The 14,985-nt window shown below is 33.9% G+C and overlaps 1 protein-coding gene across 1 annotated transcript in view; it reads left to right on the forward strand.

The window, feature by feature from the left end:
- The window catches only part of WDR70 (WD repeat domain 70), a 105,563-nt gene that overhangs the window by 57,070 nt on the left and 33,508 nt on the right, over positions 1–14,985 (forward strand). The window contains exon 10 of the mRNA XM_062017890.1: positions 14,175–14,274. Within this exon, the coding sequence (XP_061873874.1) occupies positions 14,175–14,274 (100 nt within the window). The remainder of the gene's footprint in view (positions 1–14,174; positions 14,275–14,985) is intronic.

Raw genomic sequence — 14,985 nt, forward strand, 5'->3', positions numbered from 1 at the left:
ATTATGAACACTGTCAGCTTGGCTTAAAACAACAGCTTCAAAGGACATAAAAAATAACTTCCTTCAAACTTCCAATGAATAGTGGAAACAACAGTTTGAAAGTCAATTATAGCATAACACATTACAACTCTCTTAATTTAAGTTTTCTGAGATGTGGAGAAGTGTCTGGCAAATATGGAGAGTTGGAGAACCTTAGTGGTGAAAGTAAGACAGGACCTGAAAGGTACTGGTTCCCTGGGCAGTGCAGTAGACCCATTAGATTCATCTGCAGTTCAAGTAGGTTCAGATTCCTTATCTTGCCCATTCAGAGCTTTTTGCAAGACCAATAGTAATACATACTGCTCAACAAGCTGATCAGTGGAACCAGTTTTTAGTATCAAGAATAAGATGTATCTTGCAGTCATTAAACCTCTCTGTGCCCAGTTTTCCTGTATAGAAGTGGGAATATCTCAGTCATAGAAATATGGAAAGACTGAAGTCATTTTTTGAAAAATTATTAGTACACTTGGGTGAGTACGTTAAAAATATACTGAGAGCTAAAATTGATAGAAATATCTCCAATGAAGAAAAAAGCTCCCTAATTTTTCATACTGAATGGGAAAGGATTGAGATATTTTCCATTGATTACAGATAGGATTTATTAGGGTGAGAAAGCTAAAGTTTTAGTGTCATGAAACTACCTGATGATGCTACCTGTTACATGAATTTTCCCTACAGGTTTTCCTGGGTGCATTAATCACCAACTTACTTGCAAATGGCAGCCTAGATCATATTTGTCAGTTTCATGTCATCTATAGTATGACGTATCATTGCAGATGTGATACACAAATATTGATAAAAATGTTCAGAGACAAAGTTTTTAACGAGTAGTCATGTAAGAGAACAGCTCGTACAGCTGAAACGTTGTCTATTTTTTCAACCTATATGAACTGGGCTCTGTTTAGAAGTCCTGAGCATTTTTTATAAGCTTTTAGCTAATACACTGTGAGTAATAAAGAATTAGTTTTGACAGATATATCTGTAATGGGTTTAGCTTTTTATGTAGTGTAAATCTGAATAAGAAAGATGAAATGTTTTATGATTTTCAACATGAGTTAATTCTCATTAAACACAAATTGATTCAGTGCTCAGGGAAGGATTTTTATAGCTAGTGATTAACTTCTGTATTTTTGCTTTCTTATTTCATGAGACCTAGTGGTATCTTTAAATCCTTTCTTCAACTATTTTCTGTTCATAATTTATGTATTTTGATCAGTTTTAAATTACTTCACTAAAGCTCACAGTGATATTATAGAACCTAAAATGCATAATAATAGTGAAATCCAACATGATACTAATATCCTGTCCACTTGAATATCTTACAAAGTAGTGTGATCAAGTGTTAATCCCAATAACCTGTTTTCCACATTCTCTTTAGCCACCCTACCTTCAAAATATAAGGGGAAGAAAAACAGGATGTCACAGTATGCGTTGAAGTTAAGCAGACCTAAGCTCTGTACATTTTAATTACAAATAGTCATGTTAAAAGTATTTTCCAAATAATTGCATGATTTATAGATATAAGATAAATAAATTTCTATATTTAGTGATTGTTTGCTTAGGAAAGGGTTTTTGTAAGCTTCAGCTTTGTGGTGTGCAGTGTGATGTTTTAAGGCAAGAGTTTTCAGAGATGAAAAGTTTTAAAATGACTGGAGCTGTTTTGAAGAAATACTGTACAATTAAGAACACAGATACAGACAATGCAAAAATATTACGTAAGTTAGTTTTTTTCTCCCACCTAATTAGAGTGATCCTTTTGTTTTGGAATGGATATCCAAGCCTTGATCTTATCTGGAGATTCTTTTAATAAACTTTATTTTACTGTTCTTGATGGATTTTACAGCTCATGCTGCCAAGGCAGAGTAAGATCTGAGACTTGCTATAAATATTTTCTCTATCAATTGAAAGATCTTTTGAGAGGATTTGTACCCATACTTTGAAAAGATGAGATTGTTGGGTCTCTGCACAGTTGTGGGATGCTTTTTGCATATGCTGACATGCAAAAAACATGGCTGTCAGTAATAAAGACTTGAAATCTATGTCTTATGTCTGTCTACTAGAAAGCTTTACTATTGTGCATATGCCTTTTTAGATATATTTTCTACCAGGCAAAGTGTTTCTTTGGCATCTGGTCTATTGCAAGATTATGATCTTTTCACACCAGCTAGATTTCATTCATTTTGGCATGGAACATTCACTTCTCTATTTGGATATATTCAGATATATTGAATGTATTGATATCTTCACAGCTTTAAAACTATTCCAGAAAAATGTCATTATTTATTAGAAACAGTTTACAATGAGTATTCTTAGATTTGCTGAATATCACTGCTACAGCTAATCAGCAGGCAAATCTTTCAGTTCCCTCAAGTTCTTCATGCTTTGAAGAGGGCAGTCTGGCTACATCTGGAAATTTCTTGTGTAAATACAAGATGAAGGATATCCAAATATACCATATTCCCCTTTCAAACTTACCTTAAGTTTTCCATATCCATAATATCATACTCTTTCATTCCATATGTATATGTGCCAGACCTCTTCTCCAGAAACTGAAAACACAAGCTTGCCAGCAGCAAATATTAACAGATTCATATATTATTCTGTTCTGTATACATCTGGTTTAGCCAGTACATCACTATCTATACCCAGAAACTAGCTACAGTAAAGAATCTGACAATCATATACTAAGATAAAATGTGCCCTGCTATATTTCTAAGTGCATTTCTCTCTTACGTAATAAACAATTTATAATTAAGAGCTATATAAATGTTTGCACTATCTAATACAGTGATGAAAGGCAATTCTGAGTCTTGAAGTCTGTCACACCCTAATGAAAATAGCATAAAGTGTTTTACTTTGGATTTATGTATAGTGAAAGGAAAAAGGCTTATCCTACAAGGATTACATATCTTTCTTTGATTTACTATTTAGAAAAATAACAACAGAGCTTACAGAAATAATTTTTAAATGACAGTTTGAGAAGAAAAGTGAAGGCATTACAGCAACATGATTATTAATATTGTAGTGCTATTAGTGTAGCATAGATAATGTTGCAGAAATAGATAGTAGAAGCATAAAATCATGGAATCGTTATAGTTGCAAAAGACCTTTAAGATCATTAAGTCCAACAACTAAGCTCACACTGCCAAGCCCATCACTAACCTAAACCATATCCCTCAGTAAGTACATCTATGCATTTTTTAATATCTCTAGGAATGGTCACTCCACCATCTCCCTGGAGCGCCTTCCAGTGCTTAACAACTCTCTTGGTGAAAAAGTTCTTCCTAATGTCCAATCTGAACCTCCCCCTGACACCACTTGAACCCATTTCCTCGTGTTAAATCGTTTGTTACTGGGGAGAAGACATTGATCCTCATTTCCCTACAACTTCCCTTCAATTAGCTGTGGAAAGTGATCATGTCTCCTCTCAGCCTCCTCTTATCTTGACTAAACATCCTCAGCTGCTCCTCATCAGACTAACTCTCCAGACCCTTCACCAGCTTTTTTGCATGTCTCTGGACACACTCCAGCACCTCAATGTCCTTCTTGTAGTGAGGGGCCCAGAACCTGGACACAGGAGAGCCATCTTTTAGATAACTGTAGTATGTACACTGCTAAAGGAACCTGAACACTTCATTGGTCTAGAGCCTGATATCAGGAAGCTAGTTTTGCATTCAAATATTTCTCATTGTGCTTTATAGTATGTCACTGTTTCTTGAAGCTAATGAGGCAACAAATAGCAGGTTTATACCATGTATAAAATGAAAAGTATATTTCTGTACAGGTCTTGATCATTAAGTTTGTTTTATTAGAGATGGCCAAAACTCTCATTATTTCATGCAATCATAGAATCATTTCAGTTGGAAAAGATCTTTAAGATCAAGTCTAACCACTAACCTCTTTGTCAAAGCCCATCACTAAACCATGTCACTCAGCACCTCATCTACACGTCTTTTAAATAGCTCCAGGGGTGGTGACTCCACACACACTCTGTACAGACTCTACCTGTACCAGTGTCTGACAACACTTTCAGTTAAGAAGGGTTTTTTTCTGCTCTCATTTTAAGTATTGGCAAATTTCTAACTTTTCCAGAGGTCCAGTGTGGAAGACAGGTATCAAATGATAGGCATTCCAATGTGGAAGATAGGTATTCTTCCAAGAATTGTGGGAATTTTCAAGAATCATGGGATTTTCATGTATTTCTGAGTCACTGGCAACTCGAATTAGTTAATGGAATAGGAAACCAGTAGTTTAATGTCATGTGGTGCTTGTGTGTAATCTTTTCCATAGTTGTTTAATTTAGAAAAAACAATGTTACCAAGGTGAAACAGTCAGAAAAATGTACTTTTTTTAAATTCAATTGATGAAGAGAGTGATTTATTTTGAAGTGTGTTCAGTTTCATGACATTTAAATGTATACCAGTAATTTTAATACAAAAATATTCCCGATGAATGTTAAAAATTTATAAACTTAAAAAAGAAGATAAATTATAGTGAAGCATAGATTTTTAAGATTAGGCTATATACACTTGATTCAGAAGAAGTCTGATAAAGAACAAACTTTCTACATAGAGGACAATTGTTTCATAGCTACATCATTAAGAGGGTGCATTTCTGTGAAGATAGTTTTAAATGTGCTTAAATAGTTGGCCATAATACACTATAGACTGCCCTTAGAGTCTAAAGAACATAACTCTAGTTAACTTTAAAAAGAGTTTGCATGGTATTTGTAGAAAATTCATAGTATGATTATGAACCAAAGAAGTTATATTTGTGTACATGATTATCAACAAGAAGGTAAACTATATGACTGTATCATCTCTTGGCAGCAGGTACAAAAAGGTACAAAACTAAACAAACAATATGAAATGTATAACTTTTTTTTTTCTTGGAAGAGATTCTTCAAGTTTATCTAGCTAAGAATCTCATAACTAAATCTAATTGAATATATGGGAGGCTTTCTTAATGAGTAAGTAGAACTTGCAGTGCGAAATATTTTTAAAAGGAGGTGTGGTTTTTTTGGTTTTTTTTCTTTGTTTTTTTTTTTTAATGATCTCCCTATTTCCTAAAGTTTGTTTTCAACAGATGTTACTGCTAAACAGTTTGCAGTGTGGGTAGTGAAATAGGTGGAGCATTGTCCAGCTGTGTTTTATTTAATGTATGACTGCAGTGATACTACACAGACTGAAATCAGATACATCCATGGAACAGCTGCCTTCCTCGAACTAAGGTCTAAATTTCTCATGCAATAGAGAACTAGATTTGGAATTGAATGTGACTGTCTGTGTATTTCACAGATCATATGTAAATACATATCCAGAAACTTATAATGAAATTCTACTTCATTGGAATTTCTGAATGTCCATATTAGTAATTTAAGCAAGGTACAGAGTACATACTTTAGTGTATGTGATATCATTAAGTAATGCGTAGGGTTTTTTTTTAGAAAAATACCTTTATGGTTATTATTTCACTTTCGACTGTGTATATGTATCTCTTCCAGATTTGGCTTGTAACTGTTTCGTGTTCAGTCACCTGTGATCAGCTCTAGAACTTAAATTTTGATTTGATTTTTGGTGTAATGTATTTTATTAAGGATGTCCAAGTTAGAAAGTACTGTGCTTGTTCACATTCAAAGAGTGAAATATTCTGAAAAATGCCAATTACTTATACCAACGTGGACCATATGTTTCATGGACAGTAAAAGCTCCTGATGAATGTAGCTGCTGTGATCAGCACATACCCTGGAAAAGAGCATATAAATGCAACCATATACCAGCTCCCTGGCTCCTGTCGTTGTCGTCGTTGTGCCTGTTGTGTAGTTTGGAGAGCAGATTGAATCTGAGGCCTGTGTGCACCTTCCAGGTTACTGGAGTATACTCATGACTTTTATAGATAATATTTTACCAAGGCTTGTAAAAGGATGGCTTGTACAGATAATGTGTTCTGCCCATGTAGTGAGAGAACTGGCTTGTATTCAAGACTGTGTTCAAGAGCTTGGGTGATTTTTTAGAAGCACAGCCACCTGTTTTAGTCAGCAGAAAGCATTACATTGCCAGCCATTGGCTGGTCACTTGTCAGAAGTGTGCAAATGACTCGTTGATTGTGATATTTGTGAGTAAATGTGATGCCAAACTGGGTAGGAGTTGACAGGAGTGTAGCAATGTTTTGTGTCACTGTTGTTTCTTGGCTTTTGCATTGATCTAGAAGAAAAAGGAAGAGCTGCTGTGTTTTTCTTTATGTGAGAAAATTGCAGGTGTGCTTCAGGATTAAATAGATGATCTGTAATTGCTATTTTTCGAAGAATATTTATTTAAGTCATTGGTAAAACACAGCAACTGTTGAAGAATATAAAATGAGGTGATGGTGTAGATTTAAAGATGTCTTAAAAAACTCCGACTACCACAAAGTTACTCCTACCTTAATTCAATATTATTTCTTGTATTCTTTCAATCTTCAGTGCTCCCAAATTTATTTAGGACATTAATTCCAAACAAGGGAATATTTAAATAGTGATCAGGTTTTACTACCTCTTAGAAAGGAAAACTAATTTTAAAAGTGATCCATGTTTGAAATATTCACAAATCTCACTATAGAACAGCAAACCACATTTTTCTAAAAGGTGTTACAAGAATTTTAACTGACTTATGCTTAGATATTTAATTGCTGCTCTGTAGACTACCTTAGAAACTTGACATGACAGGATTTTGTGCAGTGTAGATGGATAAATATGCAATGTGTTTTAAAATGGACAATTTCGATGTTGTCATAAAACCCAAACATACCAGAGCCTCATCTTATGGATGCAGTAAAATCTTGGTTTTACATTAAACTTATTTTATTGTCTTTAATAATTATTTATTTGAATATTATTTAATCATTAAATTATTAATAATAACTTTTTTGGGGGTTGAAGTTGATGCTACCATGAAAGTTGAACTGCCACAGTTGTCTAAGACTGTTGTTTCTGAGCTGAATGCCAAATGCAGTATTCAGTTGTAATTTGTTGTAGTTGAACAAAACCACATTTTATCAAAAGCTATTTCAACAACTGTATATTGTGTGCATGAAAACAATTTTTAATGCTGCAACATTTTACTTTCAAAAGCAGTGAATTTGTTATCTGTATCTTTGGGTTTACAAATTCTGAAGCTAAGTGGGAATTTCTTTCTTTTTCTGTGGAGCTTTGTTTTCAATTAGTATAAACTACTTGTCAGAAAACAATGTTTTGAACCTTTTTTCCACTTTGCCTTTTTTTTTGACTAACAAATGTGTAGGGGTTTTAATTGATTTTGTTTGTCATTTAGCTAGTGAGTTGTATAAAATTATTATGAGAAGAAGAAAAGCAACATCAAGGCAGTAATCATTAAAATGTGGGCATTTAGCAACTCTGCATGTTTGGTTGTTAAAAAAATGCATATATGCCCTACCATCCACAAGTGCTTGGCTTGACCTGCAGAGAAACAGAATTTCCCTTACGTTCTCAAAAAAAACTTCTCTTAACAACTTGCTTTGAATGATGATGGCTTTTTTTGTTCTCTAGAGACTTTAAAAAAAAAAATCATGTATGTTGCATGGTCCCTGAAAATCAGTGTTAAGTATATTGAGCTAATAATCCCAGCCACCTCTTTGCAACATTATTTGTAAACCACTGAGGCTCTTCTGTTCAGAACACTTGTTTTATCACTGAAATACTTTGTGTGGCAAAAGAATACTCATCCTTTCAACTGTGGCATTCTTTGCCTTTCCATACAAAACACATGTTTACGAAAGTTTATATACTTTTAATTAGCAGAGAAAATATGGTATAATGATTTGTAGTACATTTTCATGAGAAAAATCTAATAATGTGGAAGAAATAACAGCATAATATATGTTACAAGAAGTACAAGAAGATGGGAAATACACCCATCATGTTGGAATATACGTATTTTAGCTACTTTTTTCAACAAGTAACTAAATTTATTATACAGCCACCTTTGATAACTCACTGGAAATTACATCTTTTTTGGCTCAAGTGTCATTGAACCATAAATATAATATATATGGGAATTTCTGTTTATTTTCAGTTATATTTCACTCCATACACACTGTACCTCTATGAGATCACTAGCTGGGTCTTAAGCTTTGGGAGCACTGAAGATTGAAAGAATGTAAGAAATAATATTGAATTAATGTAGGAATAACTTTGTTGTAGTTGAGTTTTTTGAAGACATAGTTAAAGCTTCTATAATTTTTGTCCGTCAATAGTTTTGGTTGTTTCCTGTCAATAGGCAAAAGACTGTAATTGATATGAGAATTAACATTGGTCAGATTTGAATAGATAAGTCTAAGAGTGGTTATTTTTGAAAGAGGCAAAAAGTGGTTATTTTTTTGTTTACAGAAACCATATTTATGACAGTAGAAAGAAGGAAGAGCTGATAAATTTGATAGAATAGCAGGGTATGGATTAGATGAGTTATGAGAAGATAAAAAGCAACTTTTATTTTACATCCTTTTACGTTTTTCTCGTGCAGTGTAAAAAATATCCAAAGGAAGCCAACTGAATGTTTTCCAAAAGCTGTTTTTATTAGCAATATTTATTGGTTTTTTGTGGCCAAGATGGATTATTTTTTCAAATGTTGACAGTGTAGTCATAGATTCGTCTGGGGTTTCATTTTCTAACCATTAGGCGAGTATTTAGCGATGTTGTTAAGAAGCTGTCTTTCTAAAATTGTTTCCTAAAATCTTTCTTGATGAATGAACTTAAACAAGAAGAAATTGTTTCTGTGGCCAGCAATATTCTTCGAAATTGAATGCTCTAAGTGGTGAAGGAATCATGAGCAGATAGGAAGGATATTTTCAGCATTTTAAAGTGCTTCAGAGGCATCTGTAAGGCAAGCCAGCTTGCTTGCTTGTTTTATCTTAAAAAAACCTCACATATAGTCAAACGTATCAGGTGCCTTGCCTTATTGCTTTCTTTAGCTGTTACAGATTTTTCTAATAGAAAGCAACTTTTTTTATCAAGTGCAAATACAAAATGCTAAATAGTTTTTCACCATTGCCTACATTGGCTTCTTTTCTATTAATGTGTTTTTCTATAACAGCCCAACATTTTCTGACTAAGCATTTCATTTTTTGTTTTGTTCGTAGTTCCATGATATAGTTCCATGATTCATTTAAAGGGATTATAGATTTTGTAAACTTTAAAAATAGTTACAGAGACATTTCTTTTCCTTTTTAATGTCCTGGTTATGTAGATTTTTTTATCATGATCAGTTGTTCAAGGAAAACTGCAGATAACTGAAAAAACACAAAAAAGCCAAGTCTTTTGTCTTAGGAAAGTATATATCGTAGGGAAAGTCTATGAAATACACCCCTCCACTCATAGTTGCAACAGATGATAATATAATGGATGCAAAGGACAGTTAATTCTGTTGCCAGTCAGATATCCTGGTTATGGCAAATAAAGTCAGGTTACTCCATTCGTAATGGTTAATTAGGATTGAGAAAAGGAAGGAGTGTTTCTAGTCTGCTAATGATACATATAGATATCACAGAGAAGAGCAAATCATGGAACAGTGCAGTCAGGCAAACACTAAAACCTCAAATTTCACAAGTTAATCTTGTTTTGCATCAGTATGGTCATTACTGAAACAGCATCCATTTCTACACCATGGGAAGTGGTACTGAAGAGCTGTCATGTAAATTGAAAGCCCAGGGATCATGTGTACAGAGACCTAAGCACAATGATATACTCTGCAACTGCCTACTCAGGGAAAAAAATGAGAAATTACTGAATTCAGCTGGCATATGTAGACCTGATAATTTGTAAGTGATATACTAAACCCAGAAAGTACAGTAACATTTCTTTCCTGGATTATAATTGAGAGCAAATCAAATAGGCTTCTTTCAGTAGAGATGACTGAAGCAGGGATGGGGAAGTAGCCATTTGGAGAGTGTAATTTGTGCCCTGGCAATGTGTCTGTCGTGTCAGCTGTGATCGCAGCTCTGAGATGGCTGGCTGCCTCTGGGATCACTTTCAAAAAAGACCCGGACAGCTTTGCTCAGTTGTGACTAAAAGAAGGTTTCTGGTTGGTTTGTTTGTTTTCTTCTTTCAGCTTTATAGCTCCTGCCTTTGTCGCCTTGAGACTGATCTATGCTAATATGTTATCTCAGAAGGCTTTTATGTTTATTAACTATTGTAATTTTTGCAGTTGAATATTGTCAGTGTCAGCTAATTTATTTTTGGTGGAAGTTTCTTAGTTGATTGAAATCACTGATTTAAATATCAAAGCACCATCATGGCTTGGGACTTTTCTGTCTGGCATCTCTGCCTAGCTAGTCCTGCCATTCTGACTCATTTGAAACCAATGTATATCCCAATTGCCAGCTCTGTCAAGGAGTGTTGGAAACATTCCTTGATGTTAAAGAGAGCGAACAGCTGGCAAGTGGGCATGGGAGGCACCTCTAGAGAGATGGGTTTCCCAGTTCAGAATACACCTTCCTTGTGCTCTTTGTAGGAAATCAGAGTGGATTGCACATTGGTAGTGGCACGTGTAGTATTGGATAGAGTTCCTTTTGCTGTAGATGTGATTGTGGTTGCATAGCTGTGTTAACACTAATAAATGTGTAAGATTTTGTTACGTGTCTGTAATGTGGAGAAGGATTTCTGTAGTCTTCGTTGATCTCATTTTCCCCAAGGTCTTCCTTAATTTATTGCCCCTGCTTTTAAAAAACAAAACAAAACAAAACAATAAACTTGAACATATTAGAAATGAGAAGGAAAACGAATGTCTTGGCTGGGACATTCATTGTTTCATTAAAAGAAAAAAAGAGGAAGGGGAAGCATTATAATCTTGGGAAAGTGTCAGTTAGTTGTGAAATATTGTATCCTAGAAACAATATGGAAAGTTAAAAAATCTTGTTAGCTAAACATAGTGTTGTTTTCCTCATATATGTGGTTTCGACTTCTAGAGTAAAAAAAGTGACTAGGTTTCTCTTCTGTTTTTACTTGAACATGTTTTATTTAGGCTTCTGGAAAAGAGAGGGATTATGGGATGCAAACCTCTAACCCTGCAGCTCTGCTGTAGGTAATTCATTTGTGATAAACACATCATGTGTCCACTGGTGTCTTCACTTAACATATTGATCCTCTTCAGTCCACCCAGATTTTTGTACAAAGGATATTCATTACTGATGCTCCACTTTTCTATCTTCCCCACACTTCTCTCGTTCCCAGTTCTTTCTCTGGCTTTCTTTTTCCGTCAGATTTGTATCCTCTCTGAAGTCTACAGTGATACTGCAAACCCTAACATTTAGCTATTATCCTAGGGTTTTTTTATACGTGCAACTGTGTCCTTTCTCACATGTGCTTCATGTTTTCTGCTTGTCATTTCATGTTACACACAAGTCTGGTCAGCTGTAATTGCTTAACAGAAAAATATATGTGCTAATGCAAACCTAGAAAGTGCTTACATTGCTAGAAAGCCTTCAAACAATCTACAGACTGTGTACTAGTGAATTTGCTGAAATAACTAAGTATTTTAAAAAGTTTAAAGACTGTTGAACTTCTCAATTTTTGTATGGCAAATAACTAATACTTCATTATAGCAGGAACCTTTGCAACAAAAGGGGAGAAATAATGAGGGAGATATGTAGATACACTTTGCCTTAACTATCTTTGCATCTTTATCCAGTGTTTCAGTGCTCTTTTTCCTTCTCTTCCTGAATTATTTGCTTTAGTTCTGTTTTTCGTGTCCTCCCAGCAAGAAACGTTCTGATAACAACTATTTTTGCGAATGATTTCTTAGTGAGATCAGACGTCTGCTAAAAACGTAAAGAGGCCAAAGGCCAAACACGTTATTTTCTTTGAAAACTGCCACAAACGTTTTCTAGTATATATAAAAACTTTTCAACCTTTTATCATTTTTAGTGCAATCTTCAATCATTTTAGAATATTTGATTTAGTATTACAATTCAGGGTTATACTCCTTTGCAGAATAATATATGGAGGGCAAACTTGCAGAGCTCAAAGTTAGGAAAACAATCCTTTCACTGGTAAACTGAATGCATTTATTTTTAAAAACAAATAGAATTGCAATCTTAATGTACCTTTCAGATTAGTCTCATTTTACATTAAATCCTAAGGCATGAAAGCTGATTAGAGTCAAGCTAAATTTGTTACATTCATTTTTATGATTAATGAGCAAATAATGACCAGATCTTAGATATCTGTATGTAAGGCACTACACTGTATGTAGATATAGGTACATACAATAAAGCATAAAAGAAAAGGCATTTGTTGGACCCTAGCTATTTTTCTTCATTTTAATTTGTATCCAAAACAAAACAAAAGGTTGAGGATGAAATGAAAGGAAACTCTATTACAGTAAGTTGGGCAGCAAACGAACAACCTGTTTAATACATGCACGTCAGTGTGACACTGCCAGGAAGGGATGGAAGTGTTCAGTAGACAAGTGTTGTTGTCCCCAAATGAAGTTTTTACAGTTTATTTGAAATAGCTAAATGCCATATTGTAATCTTTCTGTAATGCTTTTTTGAGATGTGATTGTTAACCATTTATGTTTCTGCAAGTGTCTACTTGGTATTTTTTACCAAGTGGTATTTTTTAGACAGAAAATAATGTCATTTTAACGTTTAACAATTATTACAGAAAATTAATTTTTCTGATAGCCAGTTCTCAGTCTGTCCTTTATATGTTAACCACATACAGAAAATTGGATGCATAAGGTATGTTTCTTTGTATCTATAAACACCTCCACCAAAGACATACAGTTGTAAACTATAATATTTTCACAGAATTTCTCCAGAATATGCACAATTATCTAGAATTGACAATACCCCCACAACAAATAATATGGGTAAATGTAGGCTATTACATTCTGTCTCCAGATACTGTAGGAAGGATTTATTTGCTGTTTGAAGTCCTCCTTTGCTAGTGGAAGGGTCATTTATGGATGGAATGTCTTACAATGTCTCCTCAAAACTTGGCTAAATCTGCAAGCTAAAATAAGCTTGAACTCAAGGTCATCACAGGAAGATGCTCTGGCTTTTGTAACAAATTTAGAACAAATATTTAAAATGGTAAGCAATATTAATTAAGTTACTAGCTTGGGTCTTTTGCATTCAAAATAGCCCATAAAAAAGACTTAGGGGTATATTGAAAAATTTAAAGATAGGGCAACTAAGATCTGACATATTTTCAGAGGGGGGTTTGAACAGCATATGTTCTATGCATATTTTTCTGTTTTACTCATGTAAAGGATTTTAAGATTGCTAATGTGTTTTCTTCCCCTCAGTATGAGGAAGGGTGTGTTTTAATCTTTGTCTTACAGCTAGGAAACCAAGATAACACTTGTGTAGGCAGCCTTTAGTTTTTGAATGCTTTCTGTTAAAACTATATGAATTACCTGTATGTTAGGAAAAAAAAGCAAGTAAGAAGTGTAATTTTCTAGGTGTTAAAAAAGGTGTTAATTTCAGGTCCCTCCCTTTTTAAGGATTTTACTGAATAGTGATTTTACAAAAATTAATTCAGCTCTGTACAAGAATGAAATGCTTACTTGAAGGTAATTTCTACCTTTCTCTGTAATTATCAGCAAAATAGAAGTAATTAAAAACAGATATATATAATTCCCAAAGTTGAATTTTATTGCAGCTAAAGGGAATACAACCCTCAGAATCTCTAGACTTTGTTCTATTATATAAGCCGTGAGCTTTGGCAGGGGTTAAATTTGGGGAAAGTACATATGTTGTATTTTACTATTTTTTGTAACTGTAAGCCTGATTAGGAGGGTGTTGAGAACTGCCTTAAAATACATTTTTATTCTAATCAATGTAGTTATCTTTATTTCATGCTAGCAAGAGTTTTCCAAGACTGCTGATACTATGTAAATATGGACTGTATGTTGCTTATATGATAAAATGTATTTTTTTTTTCTAGATCTTAAAACCTGTTCTGAAACAAATACGACATTTTAAAAAGCCTGTAGAAATGGTTTCTGTACCTGCTCAAAATGCAAGGTTTTCTGTTTAAATATAGGAGTAGCTGCACAGTGCACAAAATGCTATAAAGATAAGCTTGTCTTGTCTTGAAATAAGCAAATTTTCTAATATTTTATTTGTTTGACAAACAGGTACACACAAAGTTCCACTGCAGGCAAGCCCATGCTCCAGGCACTGACACTTCATGCTTAACATTCTCGTATGATGGTACTGTCCTTGCCAGTCGGGGAGGTAGGTGATTGAAAGAATGCCTTGATATGTTGAATAGAAGACAATTGAAACCATTGAAATTGTACTGTCATTAGATGTAATTGTTTATGATAGATGTATGATAGTGAAATCATGTATTGGTGACTTAAACCTGAAGTGTTTCATAATTTACATCTTCTATTTTGGTATACCATGCAATACTGTGTTCCAAAAGTGAATTTTAAAGCAGTTAAAGAATATTTTAAAATAACTTTACTGATTATGTTACACAGTTGCTGATCTGTCTTCTTGACTGTCATTCATAGTAGACCAAAAGGAAGTTATTACTTTAATTAAAAATAAAATGAAAGCAGCTTTGTTACTTAATTTTTTCCAGGAAGGTTACTGCCTCTCAATAATATTATCTCTTCTTCTAGAATTATTAATTCCTCAAGCAGCATCCATATGTGATATCTTTTTTTATTCTAATTGGAACTTTTATCTCATTAATATTACAAACATCAAAAGGTGATGACTGGAAGTCAATGCCCAAAATGTACCGAATGGCAGGAAAAAATTGAAATATGTGCAGGACAGGGAAAAAAAAAAACCCCACACTTGTTTTTCTAAACTTCATGGAAAACTTTTATTAAAAAAACCAAATAAACAAAAACCTCTTAGATAACAAAGTCTTGAGAAGACTAAGATGTATTTGAAGACTCATTCACTCTAGTATTAGATGTATTAGATAAG

The sequence above is a fragment of the Colius striatus genome, chromosome Z (assembly GCF_028858725.1).
Source record: "Colius striatus isolate bColStr4 chromosome Z, bColStr4.1.hap1, whole genome shotgun sequence".
Lineage (NCBI taxonomy): Eukaryota > Metazoa > Chordata > Aves > Coliiformes > Coliidae > Colius > Colius striatus.